Source organism: Bombina bombina, chromosome 4 (genome assembly GCF_027579735.1).
Source record: "Bombina bombina isolate aBomBom1 chromosome 4, aBomBom1.pri, whole genome shotgun sequence".
NCBI classification, from domain to species: domain Eukaryota; kingdom Metazoa; phylum Chordata; class Amphibia; order Anura; family Bombinatoridae; genus Bombina; species Bombina bombina.
In genome coordinates this window covers 544,171,273-544,197,542 of record NC_069502.1, presented here as the reverse complement: position 1 = coordinate 544,197,542, position 26,270 = coordinate 544,171,273, and the positions used below count along the sequence as shown (strand labels likewise).

The following is a 26,270-nucleotide window of genomic DNA, read 5'->3' as shown; positions in this document are numbered from 1 at the left end:
TGTGAAGATATGAATGCGGACGTAGGTGTCCGCTAGTGCCGTTCGGATCTTTTTTTAGCTGAATTGATTCTAGTGAAAGTTATCCACACTAAAATCTGGATTTGCAAAGACCTTAGTGTGGTGACCTTTCATTAGAATCAATCCAGCTACGAAAAGATCAGAACGGCACGAGCGGCTGCCTTCTTCCGTATTCGGATCCTCATCAAGGATCCAAATGTGCAACTCTAATAGGCAACAATTACTAGCTAGCTTCCTAGAAGCGTATTGCTGTTCCTGAGCATACCTAGGTGTGCATTCCAATAAAGAATTCCAAGATAATAAAGTCATTTGTAATAGAAGTAGATGGAAAAGTCTTATAAAATTGCACATGCTGCCTGAACCATGAATGTTTTTTTTTTTTTACTTTTATCCAGCTTTAACCATTTTCAATTATTATATGTGTGCAATTAACATCTTCATATCATTTTCACTAAGTTTAAAAGTAGGTTTTTGAACTACCAGTTTTGTTTAGTTCTCTTAGTATACGTAGTTACAGAGTAATCCTATGTGAGCTTAGGAGCGTGCACATGTCTTTAGTCATCTGGCACCAGTGTTTGTAACTATGTATAAAATTGCTATAAACAATGTTGCAAACACTGCTGCCATTGGCACGTGCATTCTCCTAAACTCCTGTTAGCCTACCTAGGTTTAGTCTTCAACAATGGATACCAAGAGAGCAAAGCAAATTTGATTATAGAAGTAAAATGGAAAGTTGTTTAAAATTGCATATTCTATCTGAATATCTAAAAGTTTAATTTTGACTTTAATGTCCCTTTAAAATCATTTCAATCCAGTCACATTATTTTTTACCTAAGCCAGTGACACCAGCATTGCCGCATTAGTAAACACAGATGTATATATGTTTGGCGCGCTTTCCAATTGACACAGCAGTTGATCCTACAAATGTCTAGTACTACAGAGATAAAGGTGCAGTGAGATGCGCATGTTTAAACTCACATCAATATAGCAATGAACTAGAACAAAGCAGCCAAAGTGTGCAGGAGGATTTCTTTCTATACTTTAGAAAAGTGTCTGATATGATTTTCAAACCACTATTGTTAGTGATACCGGTACCAACATAGTTACTTGTGCACATATGGTGTCTTTTTGTCCCCTTGTTCACTGATCTATACCTATACACTTGTATGCTATAATTGTATATGTTTTAGTTTGTTGTTATGGCAACCATTTGGCGTTTTTTTTTCCTGAGGGGGTGGGGTCACTATGGGTTTGAGTGTATAAATTGTTGATTTTTCAAAGTATCACTTTGTCTGTTTATCAAGTAAAGACCAGAGAGTGCAAGCCTTTTCTTGGTATGGATCATTGCTTTGCCTGCACCCTGGCAATTAAGTGACTAAGTTAGAGTGCACTTCCAAGCTGCATATGTATATGTGTATTTATGTATATGTATGTATGTATGTGTGTATGTATGTCTATATATATATATATATATATATATATATATATATATATATATATATATATATATATATATATATACAGAGAGAAATGCACTCACAGGAACGAACAACCAGTTCAATACCATTGTTAGCCTGTTCTATGGCGATTTACCACCTGGGTGCAACTTCTTTTAGCCCACCAATGCTTTTCACAGAGTAGAATTTTCCTGTAGTATATCAGTCTGATCCCGCCTATTACGGTCAGTCCAGCACCGAAATACCAGGCAATTCCTCTCTGAACAAGGAACAAAGCAACCCCAGATAATCGTTTCGGCCTTCATTGGGCCTCGTCAGTGAGGTGTAGCAGTATTCCTCTAGGCACACTGAGCAAGGAGTCCACGTCTGGTTTCCCCTTTTTCCCATAGGGAGACTAAATACACACAGAGAGAAATGCACTCACAGGAATGAACAACCAGCTCAATACCATTGTTAGCCTGTTCTATGGCGATTTACCACCTGGGTGCAACTTCTTTAAGCCCAGCAATGCTTTTCACAGAGTAGAACTTTCCTGTAGTATATCAGTCTGATCCCGCCTATTACGGTCAGTCCAGCACCGAAATACCAGGCAATTCCTCTCTGAACAAGGAACAAAGCAACCCCAGACGATCGTTTCGGCCTTCATTGGGCCTCGTCTGGGGTTGCTTTGTTCCTTGTTCAGAGAGGAATTGCCTGGTATTTCGGTGCTGGACTGATCGTAATAGGCGGGATCAGACTGATATACTACAGGAAAGTTCTACTCTGTGAAAAGCATTGCTGGGCTAAAAGAAGTTGCACCCAGGTGGTAAATCGCCATAGAACAGGCTAACAATGGTATTGAGCTGGTTGTTCGTTCCTGTGAGTGCATTTCTCTCTCTCTGTGTGTGTGTATATATATATATATATATATGTGTATATATATATATATATATATATATATATATATATATATATATATAGTGTATATATAATTACAGGTCAAAAACATATTTTCTCCAACATTGGTGTGTCCGGTCCACGGTGTCATCCATTACTTGAGGGATATTCTCCTCCCCCACAGGGAAAGGCAAGGAGAGCACACAGCAAGAGCTGTCCATATAGTCCCTCCCAGGCTCCGCCCCCCCCAGTCATTCTCCTTGCCGCTCTGAACAAGTAGCATCTCCTCGTGGATGGTGAGGAGTTTTGTGGTGTTTAGTTGTAGTTTTTTATTCTTCTATCAAGAGTTTGTTATTTTAAAATAGTGCTGGTATGTACTATTTACTCTGAAACAGAAAGAGATGAAGAGTTCTGTTTATAAGAGGAGTATGATTTTAGCAGCAGTTACTAAAATCGTTTGCTGTTTCCACATAGGACTGTTGAGATGAGATAACTTCAGTTGGGGGAAACAGTTAGCAGGCTCTTCTGCTCAAGGTATGCCTAGCCATATTTCTAACAAGACTGTGTAATGCTGGAAGGCTGTCATTTTCCCCTCATGGGGATCGGTAAGCCATTTTCTTAGTCTCAAACAGAATAAAGGGCTTATTATGGGCTATAAACTGGTAGACACTTTTAGGGGCTAAATCGATTGCTTTATTTAAGTATTATATGCAGTTTGAAGTTGTATTTCACACTTTTATAACATTGGGGAACGTTTTTAGCACCAGGCACTTGTTAAGACACCTTCCCAGTCAGGAAGGGCCTTTCTCTGTAGTAGGCAGAGCCTCATTTTCGCGCCATTACTGTGCAGTTAATTTTGAGTTCAGTACATGCAACTGCATGTGTGAGGGTCTGGAATCCACTAAAAACGTTCCTAGAAGGCTTCATTTGGTATCATATACCCCCCTGGGATTGGTGAAGTCGCAGCAAAGGCTGTGGCTGGGACTGTAAGGGGGTTAAAATTAAAAACGGCTCCGGTTTCCACATTTTAAGGGTTAACAGCTTGAAAATTGGGGTGCAATACTTTGAATGTATTAAGACACTGTGGTGAAAATTTGGTAAAGATTGGATAATTCCTTCATAGTTTTTCACATATTCAGTAATAAAGTGTACCCTGTTTAACATTTAAAGAGACAGTAACGGTTTTGTTTTAAAACTGTTTTTGTGCTTTATTAACCAGTTTAAGCCTGTTTAACATGTCTGTACCTTCAGATGTGAAAAGTAGGAAAGTTTTCTTCTGTGAAAAGCACACTGGTCTAAAAGAGGCTGCCTCCGGGTGGTAAATCGCCATAGAACAAGCCACTGAGCTGTTGTTCGTTCCTGGAAGAGCGCTTCTCTCTTTGTATGCTGTATGTATGGTAGCCAATGTGGTTCCCCCTTCAAATATAGTGTGTTAATTGTGCCATTGCGTCCAAACAAAGTAAGGACAGAACTGTCACAAATTGTAAAGTTGCCCAGGATGATTCCTCAGATGAAGGAAGTAGACATAGTTCTACATCATCTCCTTCTGTGTCTATACCAGTTATGCCCGCGCAGGCGACCCCTAGTACTTCTAGCGCGCCAATGCTTGTTACTATGCAGTAATTGACGGCAGTAATGGATAACTCCATAGCTAATATTTTATCCAAAATGCCAGCATTTCAGAGAAAGCGCGATTGCTCTGTTTTAAACACTGTAGAGCAGGAGGGCGCTGATGATAATTTTTCTGTCATACCCTCACACCAATCTGAAGTGGCAGTGAGGGAGGGTTTGTCAGATGGGGAAATTTCTGATACAGGAAGAATTTCTCAGCAGGCAGAACCTGATGTTGTGACATTTAAATTTAAATTAGAGCATCTCCGCGCATTACTTAAGGAGGTGCTATCTACTCTGGATGATTGTGACAATCTGGTCAACCCAGAAAAAGTGTGCAAGATGGACAGTTCCTTGAGGTCCCGGTGCACCCTGATGCTTTTCCGATACCTAAACGGGTGGCGGACATAGTGAATAAGGAGTGGGAGAAGCCAGGCATACCTTTTGTCCCTCCTCCTATATTTAAGAAATTGTTCCCTATGGTCGACCCCAGGAAGGACACATGGCAAACAGTCCCTAAGGTCGAGGGGGAGTTTTCTACTCTAGCCAAGCGCACGACCATTCCTATTGAGGACAATTGTGCTTTCAAAGATCCTAAGGATAAAAAAATTGGAGGGTTTGCTTAAAAAGATTTTTGTACAGCAAGGTTACCTCCTTCAACCTATTTCGTGCATTATTCCTGTCACTACAGCGGCGTGGTTCTGGTTCGAGGAACTGGAAAAGTCGCTCAGTAGGGAGACTCCGTATGAGGAAGTCATGGACAGAATTTACACACTTAAGTTAGCTAATTCCTTTATTTTAGACGCCGCTTTGCAGTTAGCGAGGTTAGCGGCAAAAAATTCAGGGTTTACAATTGTGGCGCGCAGAGCGCTCTGGCTAAAGTCTTGATCGGCGGATGTATCTTCCAAGACAAAATTGCTTAATACCCCTTTCAAAGGTAAGACCCCTTTTGGGCCAGAATTGAAAGAGATTATTTCAGTCATCACTGGGGGAAAGGGCCATGCCCTCCCACAAGATAAACCTTTCAAGGCTAAGAATAAGTCCAATTTTCGTTCCTTTCGCAATTTCAGGAACGGACCGGCTTCCAACTCGGCAGCCTCTAGACAAGAGGGTAACGCTTCCCAGACTAAACCAGCTTGGAAATCAATGCAAGGCTGGAACAAGGGTAAACAGGCCAAGAAACCTGCTGCTGCTACCAAGACAGCATGAAGAGGTAGCCCCCGATCCGGAACCGGATCTAGTAGGGGGCAGACTCTCTCTCTTTGCTCAGGCTTGGGCAAGAGATGTTCAGGATCCCTGCGCACTAGAAATAGTCTCTCAGGGTTATCTTCTAGAATTCAAGGAACTACCCCCAAGGGGAAGGTTCCACATGTCTCACTTATCTTCAAACCAAGTAAAGAGACAGGCATTCTTACATTGTGTAGAAGACCTGTTAAAGATGGGAGCGATACTCCCAGTTCCAACTGTGGAACAAGGTCAGGGGTTTTTACTCAAATCTGTTTGTAGTTCCCAAAAAAAGAGGGAACTTTCAGACCAATTCTGGATTTAAAAATTCTAAACAAATTTCTCAGAGTGCCATCGTTCAAAATGGAAACTATTCGAACGATTTTACCTACAATCCAGGAGGGTCAATTTATGACTACCGTGGATCTAAAGGATGCGTATCTGCATATTCCTATCCACAAAGATCATCATCATTTCCTAAGGTTCGCCTTTCTGGACAAAAATTACCTATTGTGGCTCTCCCATTCGGACTAGCCACTGCTCCAAGGATTTTCACAAAGGTGCTCGGGTCCCTTCTAGCGGTTCTAAGACCCAGGGGCAGTGTAGTGGCACCTTACTTGGACGACATCCTAATTCAAGCGTCGTCTCTTTCAAAGACAAAGGCTCACACAGACATTGTTCTAGCCTTTCTCAGATCTCACGGGTGGTAGGTGAACATAGAAAAAAGTTCCCCGTCTCCGTCAACAAGAGTCCCTTTCTTGGGAACAATAAAAGATTCTTTAGAAATTAAGATTTTCCTGACAGATGTCAGAGAGTCAAAGCTTCTAAACGATTGTCAAGTTCTTCACTCTGTTCTACGGCCTTCCATAGCTCAGTGCATGGAAGTAGTATGGTTGCAGCAATGGACATAGTTCCTTTTGCGCGAATTCATCTAAGACCATTACAACTGTGCATGCTCAAACAGTGGAATGGGGACTATACAGACTTGTCTCCAGTGATTCAAGTAGATCAGAAGACCAGAGACTCACTCCGTTGGTGGCTGACTCAGGATCACCTGTCCCAGGGAATGAGCTTCCGCAGACCAGAGTGGGTCATTGTCACGACCGACGCCAGTCTATTAGGCTGGGGCGCGGTCTGGGATTCCCTGAAAGCTCAGGGTCTATGGTCTCGGGAAGAGTCTCTTCTCCCGATAAACATCCTGGAACTGAGAGCGATATTCAATGCTCTCCGGGCTTGGCCTCAACTAGCAAATGCCAGATTCATAACATTCCAATCAGACAACATGACAACTGTTGCTTACTTCAACCATCAGGGGGGAACAAGGAGTTCCCTGGCGATGAGAGAGGTGGCCAAGATCATCAAATGGGCGGAGGATCACTCCTACCACCTGTCTGCGATCCACATCCCAGGAGTGGAAAACTGGGAGGCGGATTATCTGAGTCGTCAGACCTTTCATCCGGGGGAGTGGGAACTCCACCCGGAGGTGTTTGCCCAGTTGACCCAATTATGGGGCATTCCAGACATGGATCTGATGGCGTCTCGTCAGAACTTCAAGGTTCCTTGCTACGGGTCCAGATCCAGGGATCCCAAGGCGACTCTAGTGGATGCATTAGTGGCGCCTTGGACTTTCAACCTAGCTTATGCGTTTCCAGCGTTCCTTCTCATTCCCAGGCTGGTAGCCAGGATCAAACAGGAGAAGGCCTTGGTGATTTTGATAGCTCCTGCGTGGCCACGCAGGACTTGGTATGCAGAATATGTCATCGGCTCCACCATGGAAGCTACCTTTGAGACAGGATCTTCTAGTACAAGGTCCATTCGAACATCCAAATCTAGTTTCTCTCCAGCTGACTGCTTGGAAATTGAACGCTTGATTTTGTCTAAGCGTGGGTTTTCGGATTCTGTGATAGATACTCTGGTACAAGCCAGAAAACCTGCGACTAGAAAGATTACCATAAAATATGGAAAATAAATATCTGTTGGTGTGAATCCAAGGGATTCTCATGGAGTAAGATTCAAATTCCTAGGATCCTTTCTCCAAGAAGGTTTGGATAAGGGATTATCAGCGAGTTCTCTAAAAGGACAGATTTCTGCTTTATCTGTCTTGTTACACAAACGACTGGCAGCTGTGCCAGATGTTCAAGCTTTTGTTCAGGCTTTGGTCAGGATCAAGCCTGTTTACAGACCCTTGACTCCTCCCTGGAGTCTAAATTTGGTTCTTTCAGTTCTTCAAGGGGTTCCGTTTGAACCCTTACATTCCATAGATATCAAGTTGTTATCTTGGAAAGTTCTGTTTTTGGTTGCTATTCTTCTGCTAGAAGAGTTTCTGAATTATCTGCTCTGCAGTGTAATCTGCCCTATCTGGTGTTCCATTCAGATAAGGTTGTTTTGCGTACTAAACCTGGTTTCCTTCCAAAGGTTGTTTCCAACAAGAATATTAACCAGGAAATAGTTGTGCCTTCTTTGTGTCCGAATCCAGTTTCAAAGAAGGAACGCTTGTTACACAATTTAGATGTAGTCCGTGCTTTAAAGTTCTATTTAGAAGCAACAAAGGATTTCAGACAAAGTCTTCTCTGTTTGTAGTTTATTCTAGCAAGAGGAGAGGTCCTGAACGAATCACAGCTCACTCTACTAGGGCTGTGGCTTCCACATGGACCTTCAAGAACGAGGCTTCTGTTGATCAGATATGTAAGGCAGCGACCTGGTCTTCTCTGCACACTTTGTCCAAATTCTACAAATTTGATACTTTTGCTTCTTCGGAGGCTATTTTTGGGAGAAAGGTTTTGCAAGCCGTGGTGCCTTCTGTTTAGGTAACCTGATTTGTTCCCTCCCTTCATCCGTGTCCTAAAGCTTTGGTATTGGTTCCCACAAGTAATGGATGACACCGTGGACCGGACACACCAATGTTGGAGAAAACAGAATTTATGCTTACCTGATAAATTACTTTCTCCAACGGTGTGTCCGGTCCACGGCCCGCCCTGGTTTTTTAATCAGGTTTGAAGAATTTCTTTCTCTATACACTACAGTCACCACGGCACACTATAGTTTCTCCTTTTTTTCTCCTAACCATCGGTCGAATGACTGGGGGGGGGCGGAGCCTGGGAGGGACTATATGGACAGCTCTTGCTGTGTGCTCTCCTTACCTTTCCCTGTGGGGGAGGAGAATATCCCTCAAGTAATGGATGACACCGTGGACCGGACACACCGTTGGAGAAAGTAATTTATCAGGTAAGCATAAATTCTGTTATTATACACATGTATATATCGTTATACTTGGAGTATGTTATAGCTTTATATGTCTATGTACATATGTATATTTGTACATAGCCATATAAATTATTTATTTATATATTTTAAACCTATAGCTTTATTGGAGTAATTACTGTTTTTTTTTAAAGGTAATCACATGCTCCCAGTATAAAGATATATGCATTTCTTTTTTTTTTTTTTTACTTATTTTGCAGCACAACTTACATTCTTAATAAATTTAAATTGAGTAGATACGGTGCCTATCTGGTGTCTCAGTTTGTTGTGGCTGTGTTCTAACGTTCAGTAGTAGGAATAAAGGGCAGAACTGCATGTCTTTGCTCAAGAAGCCTTACATTCTGCTTGAAAACTGAAATGTTCTGTTTCCTCGGCATCAAAACTTGCCTCAAAAACTCGCCATCTGCTTGTAAAAGTGTGAAAAGCATTTTAAACAATACGATAGACTAGGGCATGAAGGGATGCAACCGCGTACTTTTCATGTAATGTTTCATCCTGATGGCAACAGGTGGCGTGAATAATTTTGTCGCTTGAAAATGTACACGCTTCACTTTATTTTCAATAACACGGCCTGATTTTGAGGCAAGTTTTGACACAAATTGGCAGGGTCACTTGGTTTTGAAAAGGCACCTTAATTTGTATCACACAAGCCACTGATGACTATTTGAAAAGGTATTGGGCACTCATAGCATATGTGCATATGTTACTGAAAATGAGTCACTTTAACTAGAAGCATTTTCACTAATAGATGTATATTGCAAAATGCTTCTATTTAAAATTTAATTAAGTTTTGACCTTTTTATCCCTTTTAAATGTAAAAATTCTTTGTAGTCTTCCTTTTAAATATTGTTTCTAAAATTGGTATTTTTGTTTCATTTTTTCCCCTGCATTTTTCTCCCTCTCTGTGTTTTTAAAATACGGTATTTGTTTTGTAGACTGGAAGGGGTCAGGTATGAAAATGGAAAGATTAATGTAATTCACAAGAAAAGTGGAAGCAGGCCAAAATTCAACCAAAATAAATGGTAAGTTGCAATCTTTTAAAATTGTTTTTGAAATGAACAATGTACTTTTTATTTTTATAATTGTGCTGGCAGTATTCATGCTACGCAGCATAGATGAAGTTTTCTTTTTTACCAATAGAGGGCAGACCCTTACTGTTCTATAGAACTGCCTTAATATTTGCATCATTTTTGTTCTCTTATGTTTTGATAAAATTTGTCCTGGGTTGATATAAATAATATAATATATACACAGGCACACGGAAATGTACTGCATTGTCAAACTGGAATGGGTACACATTTTATGCCACTGCAAAACTCAAAGGCCTGTGTATTCACCAGCACCCACAGACAGCTGTACTGCTCCCAATAACTCAGGCAGTTAATCCTAGAACAGCCAGAGTGCAATGCCCATAGGGAAAATTGCAAAGCAAAAATATTATGCTTCTGAGATATTTTAATTTATTTTAGTTGCAATGCTTTACTTTTAATTGTTTCTAGTGGAAGAACAACTTTAGGGTGTTGTTTTGCAGGACTTGCTATAATGATATTGCAGCTTTAGATTTCACTTATCCAGCATGGTGATACAGCTGCAATTAATGACTAATCTTCTGAAGCCTCATCTGTAATGTTTATATACCACAGTATAAACTATTTGGAAAAAAATTACATCTTCAGGTGTAATTTCATGATCCAGCAAATGTGTCTGACAGTGTACATTATAAATGATATCAGAAGTGTCCATATTTGTGTTGTACAGTGTGTTGTTTGCAAGTAAATATTTCCCTAATTAAAAGAAAAAGAACCGATTCATTTTGCAGTTCCTCCCTCTGTGATGTCACAATGAGATCAGAAGATGGAAAAGAATTCCGTTGCCATAAATGTGTGCTCTGCGCACGATTAGGTATGTGCTTTGTATGTTGCCAGTAATTACGTATAACTTTATTTCTTTTTCACTCTAAATCATTTTTTTTGTTCCTTACAGAATATTTTCACAGCATGCTGAGCAGTTCTTGGATTGAGGTAAGGTGTCTGGAAGTTGTTTTTTCTTATTTCTGTGGATACCTGATCTGTTCATTTAAATCTGTATTTGCCAAAATGCAAAACAAAAAAAATCAAGAAATATACTGGCAACGTACATTGTGCTGTAATTGTAATTTGCTCAGGCAGAAACAGTCTGGACTGAAAACGGTTTGTATCTTTAATCATATTATGTCTCTTTTCCCTATTGCTCTAGACTCCTGAGACATCTTGTATGATAATTTGTAGTCCCAGAACTAAATGTTATTTTGAATTATTGTTATTTTTAGATACCGTGCAATTACTGTAATGTAAATAAAATAAGCTAACATTTAAAAACTGACCCTTAATAATAATCTCATATAAGAAGAGAGAAAACGTGGAGTTATTGTAAAAGATCATAACTGAGATACTCTCATTTTTTTTACCCCAGGCAACTTGCTGCACAGCCCTTGAAATGCCTGTTCATTCTGATGTCCTGCAAGTTATCATTGATTATATCTATACAGATGAAGCAGTGGCGGTAAAAGGTTTGTTTATTATATAATCTCTGTGGTACTATAGAAACAGAATAATTTCCAACTGTGGCGTAGTCTTTATCATAATGGGATTATTGAATAATATACCAAAAAATGAATCAACCCTTATAATCATTTAATATACCCAATTCATTCTTAAAGGGACATTTTACTCCTTTAATATGTGGTATATATCCCCTGCGCTGATAGGTATATGCTTTCTCAACCTATAGAAGTACCCACAAAGCTTCCAAATATATATGATCAAAGTAACAGTAGATAGATAAAGAAAGTGTTGGGAAGCTAAAACCAAATGGTAGAGAGAGATTCTATGTAAGGTCTATATGAAATAATACATGAGATGTTTTGTAGGTGAATTTTAAAAATGTTTTAAAAACATTGGGCGCGATCCGATATACGGCGTAAGTTTCGGCACAAGCGAGGGAACCCGTGCCGCCCGTAATTTCACCTTGCACATCGGGGTATTACATATACCCCGCCGGCAGTTCCTAAAGTGCCTTAAGTCGGATAAACTAGCGATGTCCAGAAATAAGCGTAACTACAAATTTCTGGAGTCGCTAGTGACTTATTGGATCAGCCAATCGGATTTTTCCTACCTTAATTCCGATTGGCTGATAGAATCCTATCAGCCAATCGGAATTCGAGGGACGCCATCTTGGATGACGTCATTTAAAGGAACCATCATTCGTCGAGTAGTCGTCATGCTGGAAGGATGCTCCGCGCCGGATGTCTTCAAGATGGAGCCGCTCCTCGTCGGATGGAAGAAGATAGAAGATGCCGCTTGGATGAAGACTTCTGCCTGTCCGGATGTCCTCTTCTGCCCGGATAGGATGAAGACTTCTGCCGGTCTGGATGTCCTCTTCTGCCCCGATCGCATGAAGACTTCTGCCCGGATCGGATGACCTCTTGTGCCCGGCTGGGTGAAGACGGCTCAAGGTAGGGTGATCTTCAAGGGGGTAGTGTTAGGTTTTATTAAGGGGGGATTGGGTGGGTTTTAGAGTAAGGTTGGGTGTGGGTGGTAGGTTTTAATGTTGGGGGGGGATGTATTCTTTTTTTACAGGTAAAAGATCTTATTACTTTGGGGCAATGCCCCGCAAAAAACCCTTTTAAGGGCTATTTGTAATTTAGTATAGGGTAGGGCATTTTATTATTTTGGGGGGCTTTTTTATTTTAGTAGGGGGCTTAGATTAGGTGTAATTAGTTTAAACTTCTTGTAAATTTTTTTATTTTCTGTAATTTAGTTGGGGTTTTTTGTACTATAGTTTATTTTATTCAATTGTATTTAATTTTAGCTAATTGTAGTTAATTTATTTAATTAATTGAATGATAGTGTAGTGTTAGGTGTAATTGTAACTTAGGTTAGGTTTTATTTTACAGGTATATTTGTAATTATTTTAACTAGATAGCTATTAAATAGTTATTAACTATTTAATAGCTATTGTACCTAGTTAAAATAAATACAAAGTTGCCTGTAAAATAAAAATAAATCCTAAAATAGCTACAATGTAATTATTAATTATATTGTAGCTATCTTAGGGTTTATTTTATAGGTAAGTATTTAGTTTTAAATAGGAATAATTTAGTTAATAATTGTAATATTTATTTAGATGTATTTAAATAATATTTAAGTTAGGAGGGTGTTAGGGTTAGACTTGGGTTTAGGGGTTAATAACTTTATTATAGTGGTGGCGACGTTGGCGGCAGGAGATTAGGGGTTAATAGATTTAATAGGCTATGTGGGCTATGGCGGTTTAGGGGTTAATACTTAAATAGGTTAATTGCGTTGTGGGCTATGGCGGTTTAGGGTTTAATACAGTTTTATTAGTTATTGCGGTGGGGGATTGTGGTTGACAGGTAGATAGACATTGCGCATGCGTTAGGTGTTAGTTTATTGTTGCAGGCATTTTAGGGAGTTACGGTGCTCCCATACTCAGCGCAAGGCCTGCTACGGCTGCTTTTTATGGCGAGGTGAAAATGGAGTAAGATTTCTCCATTTTCACCACGTAAGGCCTTGCGCTGGATATTGGATACCGATTTACGATGCGGTCTCATGTTAGCTTATGGGAGTAAAAATTGCGAGCGACGGGTGAAATATACATGCCACATTTATATGCTACGCCGTATATGTAATACCAAAAATGCGCAAAAACCGGCGTCGCCGGCTTTTGCGAGCGACGCTGCATATGTAATGGAGGCCATTGTTTTTTTTAAAAAGGGTTAGTGCCCAAAAAGTATGTATAGCAGTATGCTGTTGTAGAAGTATATAGCAAACTTCTATATCCTCTCAAAGGACCCCTAGTACTGAGTCAAAGTATATTACTATGAATACTGTGGGTGGTAGTAAAGTCTGAACAGAATCGTCTAAACATTCAAACCAGATAGAAATCAAGTTAAAAATCACAATAATGTGTCTAAAAATGACAGATTTATTTGTATTATAAATAATAGTCATATATTAATTAAAACAATGATATATTCTCTTAAAAAGCACAATTGAGATAGATATAAAAATGCATAAATCCTAACAATTCGAAAAATTGGTTGGCCAACCTAAAAAACAATTAAAGGGGCAGTAAACCGAGCAAATAATGTTCTATAATTCTGCTCATAGTGCAGAATTATATAACAACTTACATGTTTCTAAAGCAAAGGGTTATATAGATATTTTGCAACCAAAACAGAACACCGCTCCTGGCTCTACTGAGCGGGTCTATTTTCTTTTCCTAAGCGCATCGCGGGCACACTGTCTAGTCACAGCGCGCCCGATCGTGCTATTAAACTCAATGTAGCTTGCTCCCACTCTGGTCATGTATCGGAAGCGAGCTACATTGAGTTTAATAGCGCGGTCGGGCCGGCTGTGATTAGACAGCGTTCCCAGTTGCGCTTAGGAGAAGAAAACAGACCCGCTCAGTAGAGCCACCAGCGGTGTTCTGTTTTTATTTCAAAATATCTATATAACCCTTTTCTTTAGAAACATGGCGGTAAGCTAATGTTATATAATTCTGCACTATGTGCAGAATTATATAACATTATTTGCTAGGTTTACTGTCCCTTTAAGCAAAAATCATTTAAGCAAAAATTAAGCACAGAATTCAGTAGAACAGAAAGTTTCTAACATAGCAGCTGCTAATAGCCGTTTAACCAAGTTTGTGTCTCCAGAAAGTATTCGTTATAGGATTGTTATAGGATCACATAGGATAGCTTTCCGTTTAGATACTATTTATCATTTAGGCAGTGTCTCCCAATGAAAGTCTGTGTGTAACGTTATTGTGAAAAACGTTCTAACCTTGATACCCTTGATATTCTTTAATATGTCCCTAATGGTCCAGTTTGCCTCCTGGGGTGTATTTAATTGTTTACAAACAACTCATTTACATGTATTTTATTATTTGAAATAGCTGCCCTTTTTAACTGCCACCTATACTGGAAATATGAATACAGATGTATTCTCTGTAGAAAAGCTATATAATTAGGAGACAATAGCACTAATTAACCATCCAGGAAGGAGAGGGAGAATTTTTGTACCTGAAATAGCTGGTTGTGCTAATTGAAACCCCAGTCCATAATTACTATTTTAATAGTTAGACAGAAGTAACATAAATAGGCATGCTTTAGCTGCAAGCTCAGCCCATTTATATGGGTTGTCCTGGAAAACAATAGGTGATGGGTTTTTATAAGCAAATCCAGCTATTTTTAACAAAAACATGAAGGAACAATTACCCATACATTTTAGCACTCTGCAATAGGTATAACAAGTAATTTGTAAAACAATAAAGGGATATAAAAAAATTGTTTTGTTGTTGTAATAGAAAAACACTAAGCAGTGGGTTATACTTAAAGGGAACGAAGAAAAATTAATAATAGGAGTAAATTAGAAAGTTGCTTAAAATTGCATGCTCTATCTGAATCACACAAGAAAAAAATTGGGTTCAGTGTCCCTTTAATAGAAATTATTGCAATTTGTATTATTCTTCATTTTAAAAGGAATTTGATTTTTTTACTTGATTTGTTCAAGGGTATTACTTCTTGTCACTGCCCCTCATAGGGGCTGTGGTCTTTACAGTAAGGTATATCTAGCTTTATATCATAAATCTTCTAGTGTAACTTGAACTGGCTTAGAGTTTAGTGAATGCAAGAGAAATAGGTAGTCAGGTGAATAAAGAAGGTGCATAGTATTAGCGTCAATATGCATAAAAAAGAAATGCTTTACCTGAAGCACACCAGTTAAACTAAAAATAAAGTCAGCTGTACTGCAAGAGATGAAGAATACATGAATGCCATTGTGTATTAAAGTCTGTATTAAAAAAAAGCCATTTAGCACTGCTAGCAGCATGTGTGAAATATTATTTTTATTAAATCTCTTTCTCTGTGTAAGCCCAGTTTCTGTCCTCGCTCCTCTCATCCTTGTTCCTATGTCCCCTCTCAATCCTATTGTCACTATTCTTATCGTCCCCATCAGCTGCACCCTCACTCTTGCTGTGGAAGGCCTGCACCTACCCAGGGCTTCAGTCCTAAAAATGTCAGGGACTCCGAAAGACTAGCCGCTACTTTAGCCGTTATAGTCCACTGATTGCTGTCACAGCTGGAGTATTTTAAAGCATTTCCACAATGAGCGTTTGCAGGTCAATATTGGTTTATTGATAGTGACACAGTATTACAAAGTCCTGTTAGTGTTAAAGGAACACTCAATCAAAATTAAACTTTCATTATTCAGATAGAGCATGCAATTTTAAACAACTTTCTAATTTACTTCCATTAACAAAATGTGCACAGTCTTTTTATATTTAAACTTTTTGAGTCACCAGCTCCTACTGAGCATGTGCAAGAATAAGTGTGTATGCATTTGTGAATGGCTGATTGCTGTCACATGGTACGTGTATGCATTTGTGATTGGCTGATGGCTGTCACATGGTACAGGGGGAGTGGAAAAAGACATAACTTTTAAAATTGTCAGAAAATTTTTTTACTACTCATTTGAAGTTCAGACTAAGTGCTATTGCATTGTCTTGTTATCTTGCATTTGTTGATTATGCAAATCTACAGTGTTGACTGGTCCTTTAATAGCAGCAAGTTAAAATAAAAGCGGATTAAACATTAAAGGGACACTGAACCCAAAAAAATTTCTTTCATGATTCAGATTGAGCATGCAATTTTAAGCAACTTTCTAATTTACTCCTTTTATCAATTGTTCTTCATTTTCTTGCTATCTTTATTTGAAAAGCAAGAATGTAAGTTTAGAAGCCGGACCATTTTTGGTTCACAACCTGGGTTGTGCTTGTTGATTGGTGGCTAAATGCACCCACCATTAAACAAGTGCTGTCCCGGGTCTCAACCAAAAATTGTCTGGCTCCTTAGCTTAGATGCCTTCTCTTTTAAATAAAGATAGCAAGATAACGAAGAAAAATTGAAAATAGGAGTAAATTAGAAAGTTGCTTAAAATTGCATTCTCTGGGGCATATTTATCAAGCTCCGTACGTGTCTAAAGACCGCTGCTCCATAACCTGTCCACCTGCTCTGAGGCGGTGGACAGACATCGCCAGAAATCAACCCGATTGAATACGATCAGGTTGATTGACACCCCCTGCTAACGGCCGATTGGCCGCGAATCTGCAGGGGGCGGCATTGCACCAGCAGTTTACAAGAACTGCTGGTGCAATGATAAATGCAGAGAGTGTATGCTGTCGGCATTTATCGATGTGCAGCGGACATGAATCGCAATATCGGATCATGTCCGCTCGCACATTAATAAATAGGCCCCTCTATCTGAATTTAAAAAAGCTACCAAGTAAGTGCAACAGTTGTTTTTTTTTTTTCTGTAACAGTCAGTAGAACATTATAGTTACAGTATCCTGTCCTAGGGGTATTGTAGTGGTGGCAGGGTAGTAGTTAGGCATAATAGCTCAGGGACATTGTTGCATAATTGTGCTGAGACATGTAAGGGTTAATTATCTTGAGGGGATAACGCAATGTTAATTGGAGTTAAAAAGATGCAGTTTATTTAAATTGAAATCAACCGCTCATAACAGTTCAAACTCAATAAAACGTTAGGGTTAAAAGTCTATTATACTGACACTTGTGCAATTGAGGTTCTGGTATTATAAAGGCTGTGGTGAGAAACTCTCTGGTCGCTGGTCACAGTGACCATCCTTAAGGACACTAACGGCTAGATTTAGAGTTTGGCGTTAGCCGTCAAAACCAGCGTTAGAGGCTCCTAACGCTGGTTTTGGGCTACCGCTGGTATTTAGAGTCAGTCAGGAAAGGGTCTAACGCTCACTTTGCAGCCGCGACTTTTCCATACCGCAGATCCCCCTACGCCATTTGCGTATCCTATCTTTTCAATGGGATCTTTCTAACGCCGGTATTTAGAGTCTTGGCTGAAGTGAGCGTTAGAAATCTAACGACAAAACTCCAGCCGCAGAAAAAAGTCAGGAGTTAAGAGCTTTATGGGCTAACGCCGGTTTATAAAGCTCTTAACTACTGTGCTCTAAAGTACACTAACACCCATAAACTACCTATGTACCCCTAAACCGAGGTCCCCCCACATCGCCGCCACTCTATTAAAATTTTTTAACCCCTAATCTGCCGACCGCACACCGCCGCCACCTACGTTATCCCTATGAATCCCTATGAACACCGGCGACCCCTATATTATATTTATTAACCCCTAATCTGCTGCCCCCAACGTCGCCTCCACCTACCTACAATTATTAACCCCTAATCTGCCGACCGGACCTCACCGCTACTATAATAAATGTATTAACCCCTAATCCGCCTGACTCCCGCCTCAATAACCCTATAATAAATAGTATTAACCCCTAATCTGCCCTCCCTAACATCACCGACACTTAACTTCAAGTATTAACCCCTAATATGCCGACCGGACCTCACCGCTACTCTAATACATTTATTAACCCCTAAAGCTAAGTCTAACCCTAACACTAACAACCCCCTAAATTAAATATAATTTAAATCTAACGAAATAAATTAACTCTTATTAAATAAATTAATCCTGTTTAAAGCTAAATACTTATACTTACCTGGCAGGGGAGTTTTAGCCATGATCACTAAAGCTAAATACTTACCTGTAAAATAAACCCTAATATAGCTACAATATAAATTATAAATATATTGTAGCTAATTTAGGATTAATATTTATTTTACAGGCAACTTTGTATTTATTTTAACCAGGTACAATAGCTATTAAATAGTTCATAACTATTTAATAGCTACCTAGTTAAAATAATTACAAAATTACCTGTAAAATAAATCCTAACCTAAGTTACAATTAAACCTAACACTACACTATCAATAAATTAATTAAATAAAATACCTACAATTAAAGCTAACACTACACAATCAATAAATTAATTCAATAAAATACTTACAAATAAATACAATTAAATAAACTAACTAAAGTACAAAAAATAAAAAAAGCTAAGTTACAAAAAATGAAAAAATTAATTACAAACATAATAAAAATATCACAACAATTTTAAGCTAATTACACCTACTCTAAGCCCCCTAATAAAATAACAAAGCCCCCCAAAATAAAAAAATGCCCTACCCTATTCTAAAATTAAAATAGAAAAGCTCTTTTACCTTACCAGCCCTTAAAAGGGCCTTTTGCGGGGCATACCCCAAAGAATTCAGCTCTTTTGCCTGCAAAAAAAACATACAATACCCCCCCAACATTACAACCCACCACCCACATACCCCTAATCTAACCCAACCCCCCCTTAAATAAACCTAACACTAAGCCCCTGAAGATCTTCCTACCTTGTCTTCACCATGCCAGGTATCACCAGTCGTTCCAGGCTCCGTAGTCTTCATCCAAGCCCAAGCGGGGGCTGGAGATCCATCATCCGGCTGAAGTCTTCTATCAAGCGGCAAGAAGAAGTCCAGAAGAGGCTCCAAAGTCTTCATCCTATCCGGGCAGAAGAGGAGATCCGGACCGGCAACCATCTTGATCCAAGCGGGATCTTCTATCTTCATCCGATGACGAGCGGCTCCATCTTGAAGACCTCCAGCGCGGATCCATCCTCTTCTTCCGACGTCCTAAGTCCGAATGAAGGTTCCTTTAAATGACGTCATCCAAGATGGCGTCCCTTGAATTCCGATTGGCTGATAGGATTCTATCAGCCAATCGGAATTAAGGTAGGAAAATTCTGATTGGCTGATTGAATCAACAAATCAGATTGAGCTTGCATTCTATTGGCTGTTCCGATCAGCCAATAGAATGCAAGCTCAATCTGATTGGCTGATTGGATCAGCCAATCAGATTGAACTTGAATCTGATTGGCTGATTCCATCAGCCAATCAGATTTTTCCTACCTTAATTCCGATTGGCTATTAGCCAATCGGAATTCAAGGGACTCCATCTTGGATGACGTCATTTAAAGGAACCTTCATTCGGACTTAGGACGTCGGAAGAAGAGGATGGATCGGCGCTGGAGGTCTTCAAGATGGAGCCGCTCGTCATCGGATGGAAGAACATAGAAGATGCGGCTTGGATGAAGATGTTTGCCGGTCCGGATCTACTCTTCTGCCCGGATAGGATGAAGACTTCTGCCCGAAGATGGAATTCTTCAGCCGCCGTTTGGATCAAGACTTCAGCCGGAGGATGGACGTCACTCTTCAGCCCCCGCTTGGGCTTGGATGAAGACTTCGGAGGCTCTTCTGGACCAATCGGGACCCGGTGTGGTGAAGATTAGGTAGGGAGATCTTCAGGGGCTTAGTGTTAGGTTTATTTAAGGGGGGTTTGGGTTAGATTAGGGGTATGTGGGTGGTGGGTTGTAATGTTGGGGGGGGTATTGTATGTTTTTTTTTACAGGCAAAAGAGCTGAATTCTTTGGGGTATGCCCCGCAAAAGGCCCTTTTAAGGGCTGGTAAGGTAAAAGAGCTTTTCTATTTTAATTTTAGAATAGGGTAGGGTATTTTTTTATTTTGGGGGGCTTTGTTATTTTATTAGGGGGCTTAGAGTAGGTGTAATTAGCTTAAAATTGTTGTAATTAATTTTTTTATTTTTTGTAACTTAGCTTTTTTTATTTTTTGTACTTTAGTTAGTTTATTTAATTGTATTTATTTGTAGGTATTTCATGTAATTAATTTATTGGTAGTGTTAGATTTAATTGTAGGTATTTTATTTAATTAATTTATTGATAGTGTAGTGTTAGATTTAATTGTAAGTATTTTATTTAATTAATTTATTGATAGTGTAGTGTTAGGTTTAATTGTAACTTAGGTTAGGATTTATTTTACAGGTAATTTTGTTATTAACTATTTAATAGCTATTGTACCTGGTTAAAATAAATACAAAGTTGCCTGTAAAATAAATATTATTCCTAAAATAGCTACAATATAATTATAATTTATATTGTAGCTATATTAGGGTTTATTTTACAGGTAATTATTTAGCTTTAAATATGAATAAGTTATTTAATAAGAGTTAATTTATTTAGTTAGATTTAAATTATATTTAATTTAGGGGGGTGTTAGGGTTAGGGTTAGACTTAGCTTTAGGGGTTAATACATTTATTAGAGTAGCGGTGAGGTCCGGTCGGCAGATTAGGGGTTAATTATTGTAGGTAGATTAGGGGTTAATAAATATAATATAGGGGTCGTCGGTGTTAGGGGCAGCAGATTAGGGGTACATAGGTATAATGTAGGTTGTGGCGGTGTACAGAGCGGCAGATTAGGGGTTAAAAAAATATGCAGGGGTCAGCGATAGCAGGGGCGGCAGATTAGGGGTTAATAAGTGTAAGGTTAGGGGTGTTTAGACTCGGGGTACATGTTAGAGTGTTAGGTGCAGACATAGGAAGTGTTTCCCCATTGGAAACAATGGGGCTGCGTTAAGAGCTGAACGCTGCTTTTTTGCAGGTGTTAGGTTTTTTTTCCAGCTCAAACTGCCCCATTGTTTTCTATCGGGAATCGTGCACAAGCACGTTTTTGAAGCTGGCCGCGTCCGTAAGCACCGCTGGTATTGAGAGTTGCAGTGGCGGTAAATTATGCTATACGCTCCCTTTTTGGAGCCTAACGCAGCCCTTCTGTGAACTCTAAATACCAGCGGTATTTAAAAGGTGCCGGAGAAAAAAAGCCAGCGTTAGCTACGCGGGTCTTTACCGACAAAACTCTAAATCTAGCCGAATGGTATTTAGTGAGCCTAAATAACAATGTGTTTGGTTAGTTGCTGAAATTAAATCTGTAGTCTCTAGATTTTTATCAAATCAACTCCATTATAGTGACTTACAGAGTGTCTAGGACATTATGTCTGGGAGCTAGGAATTGGTGTAAACAAAAGAAAATGCCAAAAGGGGTTTGGAGTCAAATGATTTATTGGCTTCACATAGAAAATAAAGACCACACAGACACACATACACAGACACAAACACACACATATACACACACAGACACACACACAGACACACACACAGACACACACACACAGAGACACAGACACACACAGACACATACACACATGCTATTATTAGCTTTCAGTTATTTTAATTCTCAAAGCTCTTCCTGACTAAAAAATTACCAGTGTCAAATTCTTATATGTTAAATATATTAGTTCAATTTTTCAAGTTGTTTTCCTTTTGAAGGACAAGATCACTAAGTTTTGCAAACTGAATTGATCAAATCTGGAATTTTCATTCAAATTTTATAATTAATCTATTTTTTCTCTCTTTTTTTTAAATCTTTTATTCTTCTGTGTCCAATTTGACTGGATATATAAAATGGATGGTTGTCTTTAATTAGAATCTACTTTGTTCATTTTTTGTCTTGTCTCAATAAGCATTACAGTACATATAGTAAAGTTGGCTGACATGTTACTTAAATAGAAGCTGAACACTATTTATGTGGACAGATAATTGAGTGATGTGAAATCAAATTATGTATCCTTCCTTTTCAGAGTCTGCAAATGTCGAATTCATTTGTAACGTTCTTGTGATGGCAGATCAGCTGCTTATTATTCGTCTGAAGGAAATCTGTGAAGTCACAATTACTGAGAGAAGTGAGTATTTCCCCTTGTGCTTTGTGACAATTCTTCTCATGGAAAAATCTGAAGTACTGTCACCCTCTATATCTACTGCATAGCTTAGCTTGATTACTTGTAGTCACTATATAGATTTGTAGATAGAGTGATGCTCATACAGAAAGCCCTAATACGCCTTGTTAGCACAGAACAATATGCTGACCTGCTGGGATTAAGAGGCAGCGTCATTATACTCTGCCTGCGAGATATCTTGTTTGCTCTGCGTTTCTCAGCAAATATTAATGCAATGCTTCATGTGTCACAAAGAAATAATGTACATGCAAACAGGGCTGTCTGTTTGCTATGCTCATTGAAAAAATCAATAGCTATTTATTTGTTATCTGAACAATAAAGCGATACACACTGTGTATACTTATTGAAACAAGGCGTTGGTTCACAGACTTGCTTTTTTTGTGGTTTGGTATATGCTAGAATCCATTGCATTTATTTCATGGTACATTAATATTGTACTTTCATATATATTCCATGGTTTCTGAATTCTTCTGTGTGAAATATTGTCTATTTATGTAATCTGGGCTGCAGAAATATAACTCTGCTTAAAGGAAGATTCTGCTGCAAAAATAAAGTATTCTAAGTTGTTATACATTTAATTTTAGCCCTTATGTCCCTTACAAATTAATTGTTTAACCCATACAAAGGAGTTATATACATACTTAAAGTTCCACTCGCCAACTACAAGCAGCACTGTGCGGCTCATCAGCAGTACATAGGTGGTGATTGGCAGCTACATATTGTCATACCCCCCCAACTGTCTCGATTTTCACGGGACAGTCCTGATTTTAGGGGTCTGTCCCAGGTTGCTAGTCATCTGTCCCGCATTGCCCCATGCATTTAAAAAAAAAATTTTTTTATTCTGTTGGGCACATACTCAGAAGCAGCTGGCTTTTCTCTCCCATGGTTATATACCTGTTAGATTTCTTGTGGAAAAGTAATGGTGTGTGGGTTAAGCAGGAGTAGGAAGGCTGTATACCCTCTGACCTCAGGTAATGATGACCTCTAACCCCTGGTAGTGATGACGTCTAACCCCGGGTGATAATACTAGCATGCCTTCAGTTTTATGCGATGAGCAGTGCTAACACCAGGGTAACAAACAGTGGCAGCCTCAGACTGCCAGCTAATGTGCTTGCCAACCCCAGGACCCCATACAATGAGTAACAGAGTAACAGTGTATCTGTATGTATAAGTGTGTGTGTGTATCTGCATGTGTAAGTGTATGCTATGTAGTGTGTGTGTCTGCATGTATAAATGTAAGCTATGAAGTGTGTGTATATGCATGTATAAGGGTATACTATGTAGTGTGTGTTTATTCGCATGTATAAGTGTAAGCTATGTAGTGTGTGTGTGTATCTGCATGTATAAGTGTATGCTATGTAGTATGTGTGTGTATCTGTATGTATAAGTGTATACTATGTAGTGTGTGTGTGTGTGTATCTGCATGTATAAGTGTATGCTATGTAGTGTGTGTGTGTATCTGCATGTATAAGTGTATGCTATGTAGTGTGTGTGTGTGTGTGTATGTATAAGTGTATTCTATGTAGTGTGTGTGTGTGTGTATCTGCATGTATAAGTGTATACTATGTAGTGTGTGTGTGTGTATCTGTATGTATAAGTGTATGCTATGTAGTGTGTGTGTGTGTATCTGCATGTATAAGTGTATGCTATGTAGTGTGTGTGTGTATCTGTATGTATAAGTGTATGCTATGCAGTGTGTGTGTGTATCTGTATGTATAAGTATATGCTATGTAGTGTGTGTGTATCTGTATGTATAAGTGTATGCTATGTAGTGTGTGTGTGTGTGTATCTGTATGTATAACTATATGCTATGTAGTGTGTGTGTATCTGTATGTATAAGTATATGCTATGTAGTGTGTGTGTGTATCTGTATGTATAAGTATATGCTATGTAGTGTGTGTGTATCTGTATGTATAAGTGTATGCTATGTAGTGTGTGTGTATCTGCCTGTATAAGTGTATGATATGTAGTGTGTGTCTGCATGTGTAAGTGTATGCTATGTAGTGTGTGTGTGTCTGCATGTGTAAGTGTACGCAAAGTAGTTTGTGTGTATCTGCATGTGTAAGTGTATGCTATGTAGTGTGTATGTATCTGCATGTGTAAGTGTATGCTATGTAGTGTGTATGTATCTGCATGTCTAAGTCTATGCTATGTAGTGTGTGTGTATCTGCATCTGTTAATGTATGGTATGTAGTGTGTGTGTATGTGCATATGTAAGTGTATGCTATGTAGTGTGTTACTGTGCATTTTTACTAACTTTAAAGGCCAGAATCTAGAATATTAATGAGGAAAGCAGAAAGCAGTTTTAAAGAATCTATTATTAAATGTCTATTTAAGATAAAAATATTTAGCACTGTCTCTGCACATGCTAATTAAATACAGAGCTCACATAGCTATACCAGTGGTTTGAGCTTGTGTTTCATTTGCTGCCTAAGAGTATTAAAAGATATGACTTTATTTAGAATTTTATTTATATTACTTTGGTCTTATGATTTTTTTAAGCCCCGCCCAAGCTCCTGCCAACCACATTTCAAATTGTCCCTTTTAGTATGTTTGCCATTGTTAAAGGGACATTAAACCCACATTTTTTCTTTCATGATTCAGATGGAGAATACCATTTTAACCCCTTAATGACCACAGCACTTTTCCATTTTCTGTCCGTTTGGGACCAAGGCTATTTTTACATTTTTGCGGTGTTTGTGTTTAGCTGTAATTTCCCTCTTACTCATTTACTGTACCCACACATATTATATACCGTTTTTCTCGCCATTAAATTAACTTTCTAAAAATACCATTATTTTCATCATATCTTATAATTTACTATAAAAAAAATTATAAAATATGAGGAAAAAATGGAAAAAAACACACTTTTTTTAACTTTGACCCCCAAAATCTGTTACACATCTACAACCACCAAAAAAAAAAACATGCTAAATAGTTTCTAAATTTTGTCCTGAGTTTAGAAATACCTAATATTTACATGTTCTTTGCTTTTTTTGAAAGCTATAGGGCCATAAATACAAGTAGCATTTTGCTATTTCCAAACTACTTTTTTTCAAAATTAGCGCTAGTTACATTGGAACACTAATATCTTTCAGGAATCCCTGAATATCAATTGACATGTATATATTTTTTTTTAGAAGACATCCCAAAGTATTGATCTAGGCCAATTTTGGTATATTTCATGCCACCATTTCACCGCCAAATGCGATCAAATACAAAATATCGTTCACTTTTTCACAAATTTTTTCACAAACTTTCGGTTTCTCACTGAAATTATTTACAAACAGCTTGTGCAATTATGGCACAAATGGTTGTAAATGCTTCTCTGGGATCCCCTTTGTTCAGAAATAGCAGACATATATGGCTTTGGCATTGCTTTTTGGTAATTAGAAGGCCGCTAAATGCCGCTGCGCACCACACGTGTATTATGCCCAGCAGTGCAGGGGTTAATTAGGGAGCTTGTATGGTTAATTTTAGCTTTAGTGTAGTGTAGTAGACAACCCAAAGTAATGATCTAGGCCCATTTTGGTATATTTCATGCCACCATTTCACCGCCAAATGCGATCAAATAAAAAAAAACGTTAAATTTTTCACAATTTTAGGTTTCTCAATGAAATCATTTACAAACAGCTTGTGCAATTATGGCACAAATGGTTGTAAATGCTTCTCTGGGATCCCCTTTGTTCAGAAATAGCAGATATATATGACTTTGGCGTTGCTTTCTGGTAATTAGAAGGCCGCAAAATGCTGCTGCGCATCACACGTGTATTATGGCTAGCAGTGAAGGGGTTAATTAGGAAGTTTGTAGCGAGCTTGCAGGGTTAATTTTAGCTTTAGTGTAGAGATCAGCCTCCCATCTGACACATCAGACCCCCTGATCCCTCCCAAACAGCTCCCTTCCCTTCCCTCCCCCACCCCACAATTGTCCCCGCCATCTTAAGTACTGGCAGAAAGTCTGCCAGTACTAAAATAAAAGCTTTTTGGGGGGTTTAGTTTTTTTTTAAAAAAAATAATAATAATTATTCTGCTGTATAGGACCCCCCTTAGCCTCCAACCTCCCTGATCCCCCCCAAAACAGCTCTGTAACCTTCCCTATGTGCCTTATTGGGGCCATCTTGGGTACTGGCAGCTGTCTGCCAGTACCCAGCTTACACAAAAAAGTGCTTTTTTTTTCTTAGTTTTTTTTTCTCTGTAGTGT

The 26,270-nt window shown here is 38.8% G+C and overlaps 1 protein-coding gene across 1 annotated transcript in view; it reads left to right on the top strand.

Annotated features, from left to right (window-relative positions):
• IBTK (inhibitor of Bruton tyrosine kinase) overlaps positions 1-26,270 on the top strand; it is a 244,926-nt gene that overhangs the window by 110,030 nt on the left and 108,626 nt on the right. The window contains exons 13-17 of the mRNA XM_053710478.1: positions 9,383-9,469; positions 10,267-10,349; positions 10,431-10,468; positions 10,899-10,995; positions 21,914-22,015. Coding sequence (XP_053566453.1) covers positions 9,383-9,469; positions 10,267-10,349; positions 10,431-10,468; positions 10,899-10,995; positions 21,914-22,015 — 407 coding nt within the window. The remainder of the gene's footprint in view (positions 1-9,382; positions 9,470-10,266; positions 10,350-10,430; positions 10,469-10,898; positions 10,996-21,913; positions 22,016-26,270) is intronic.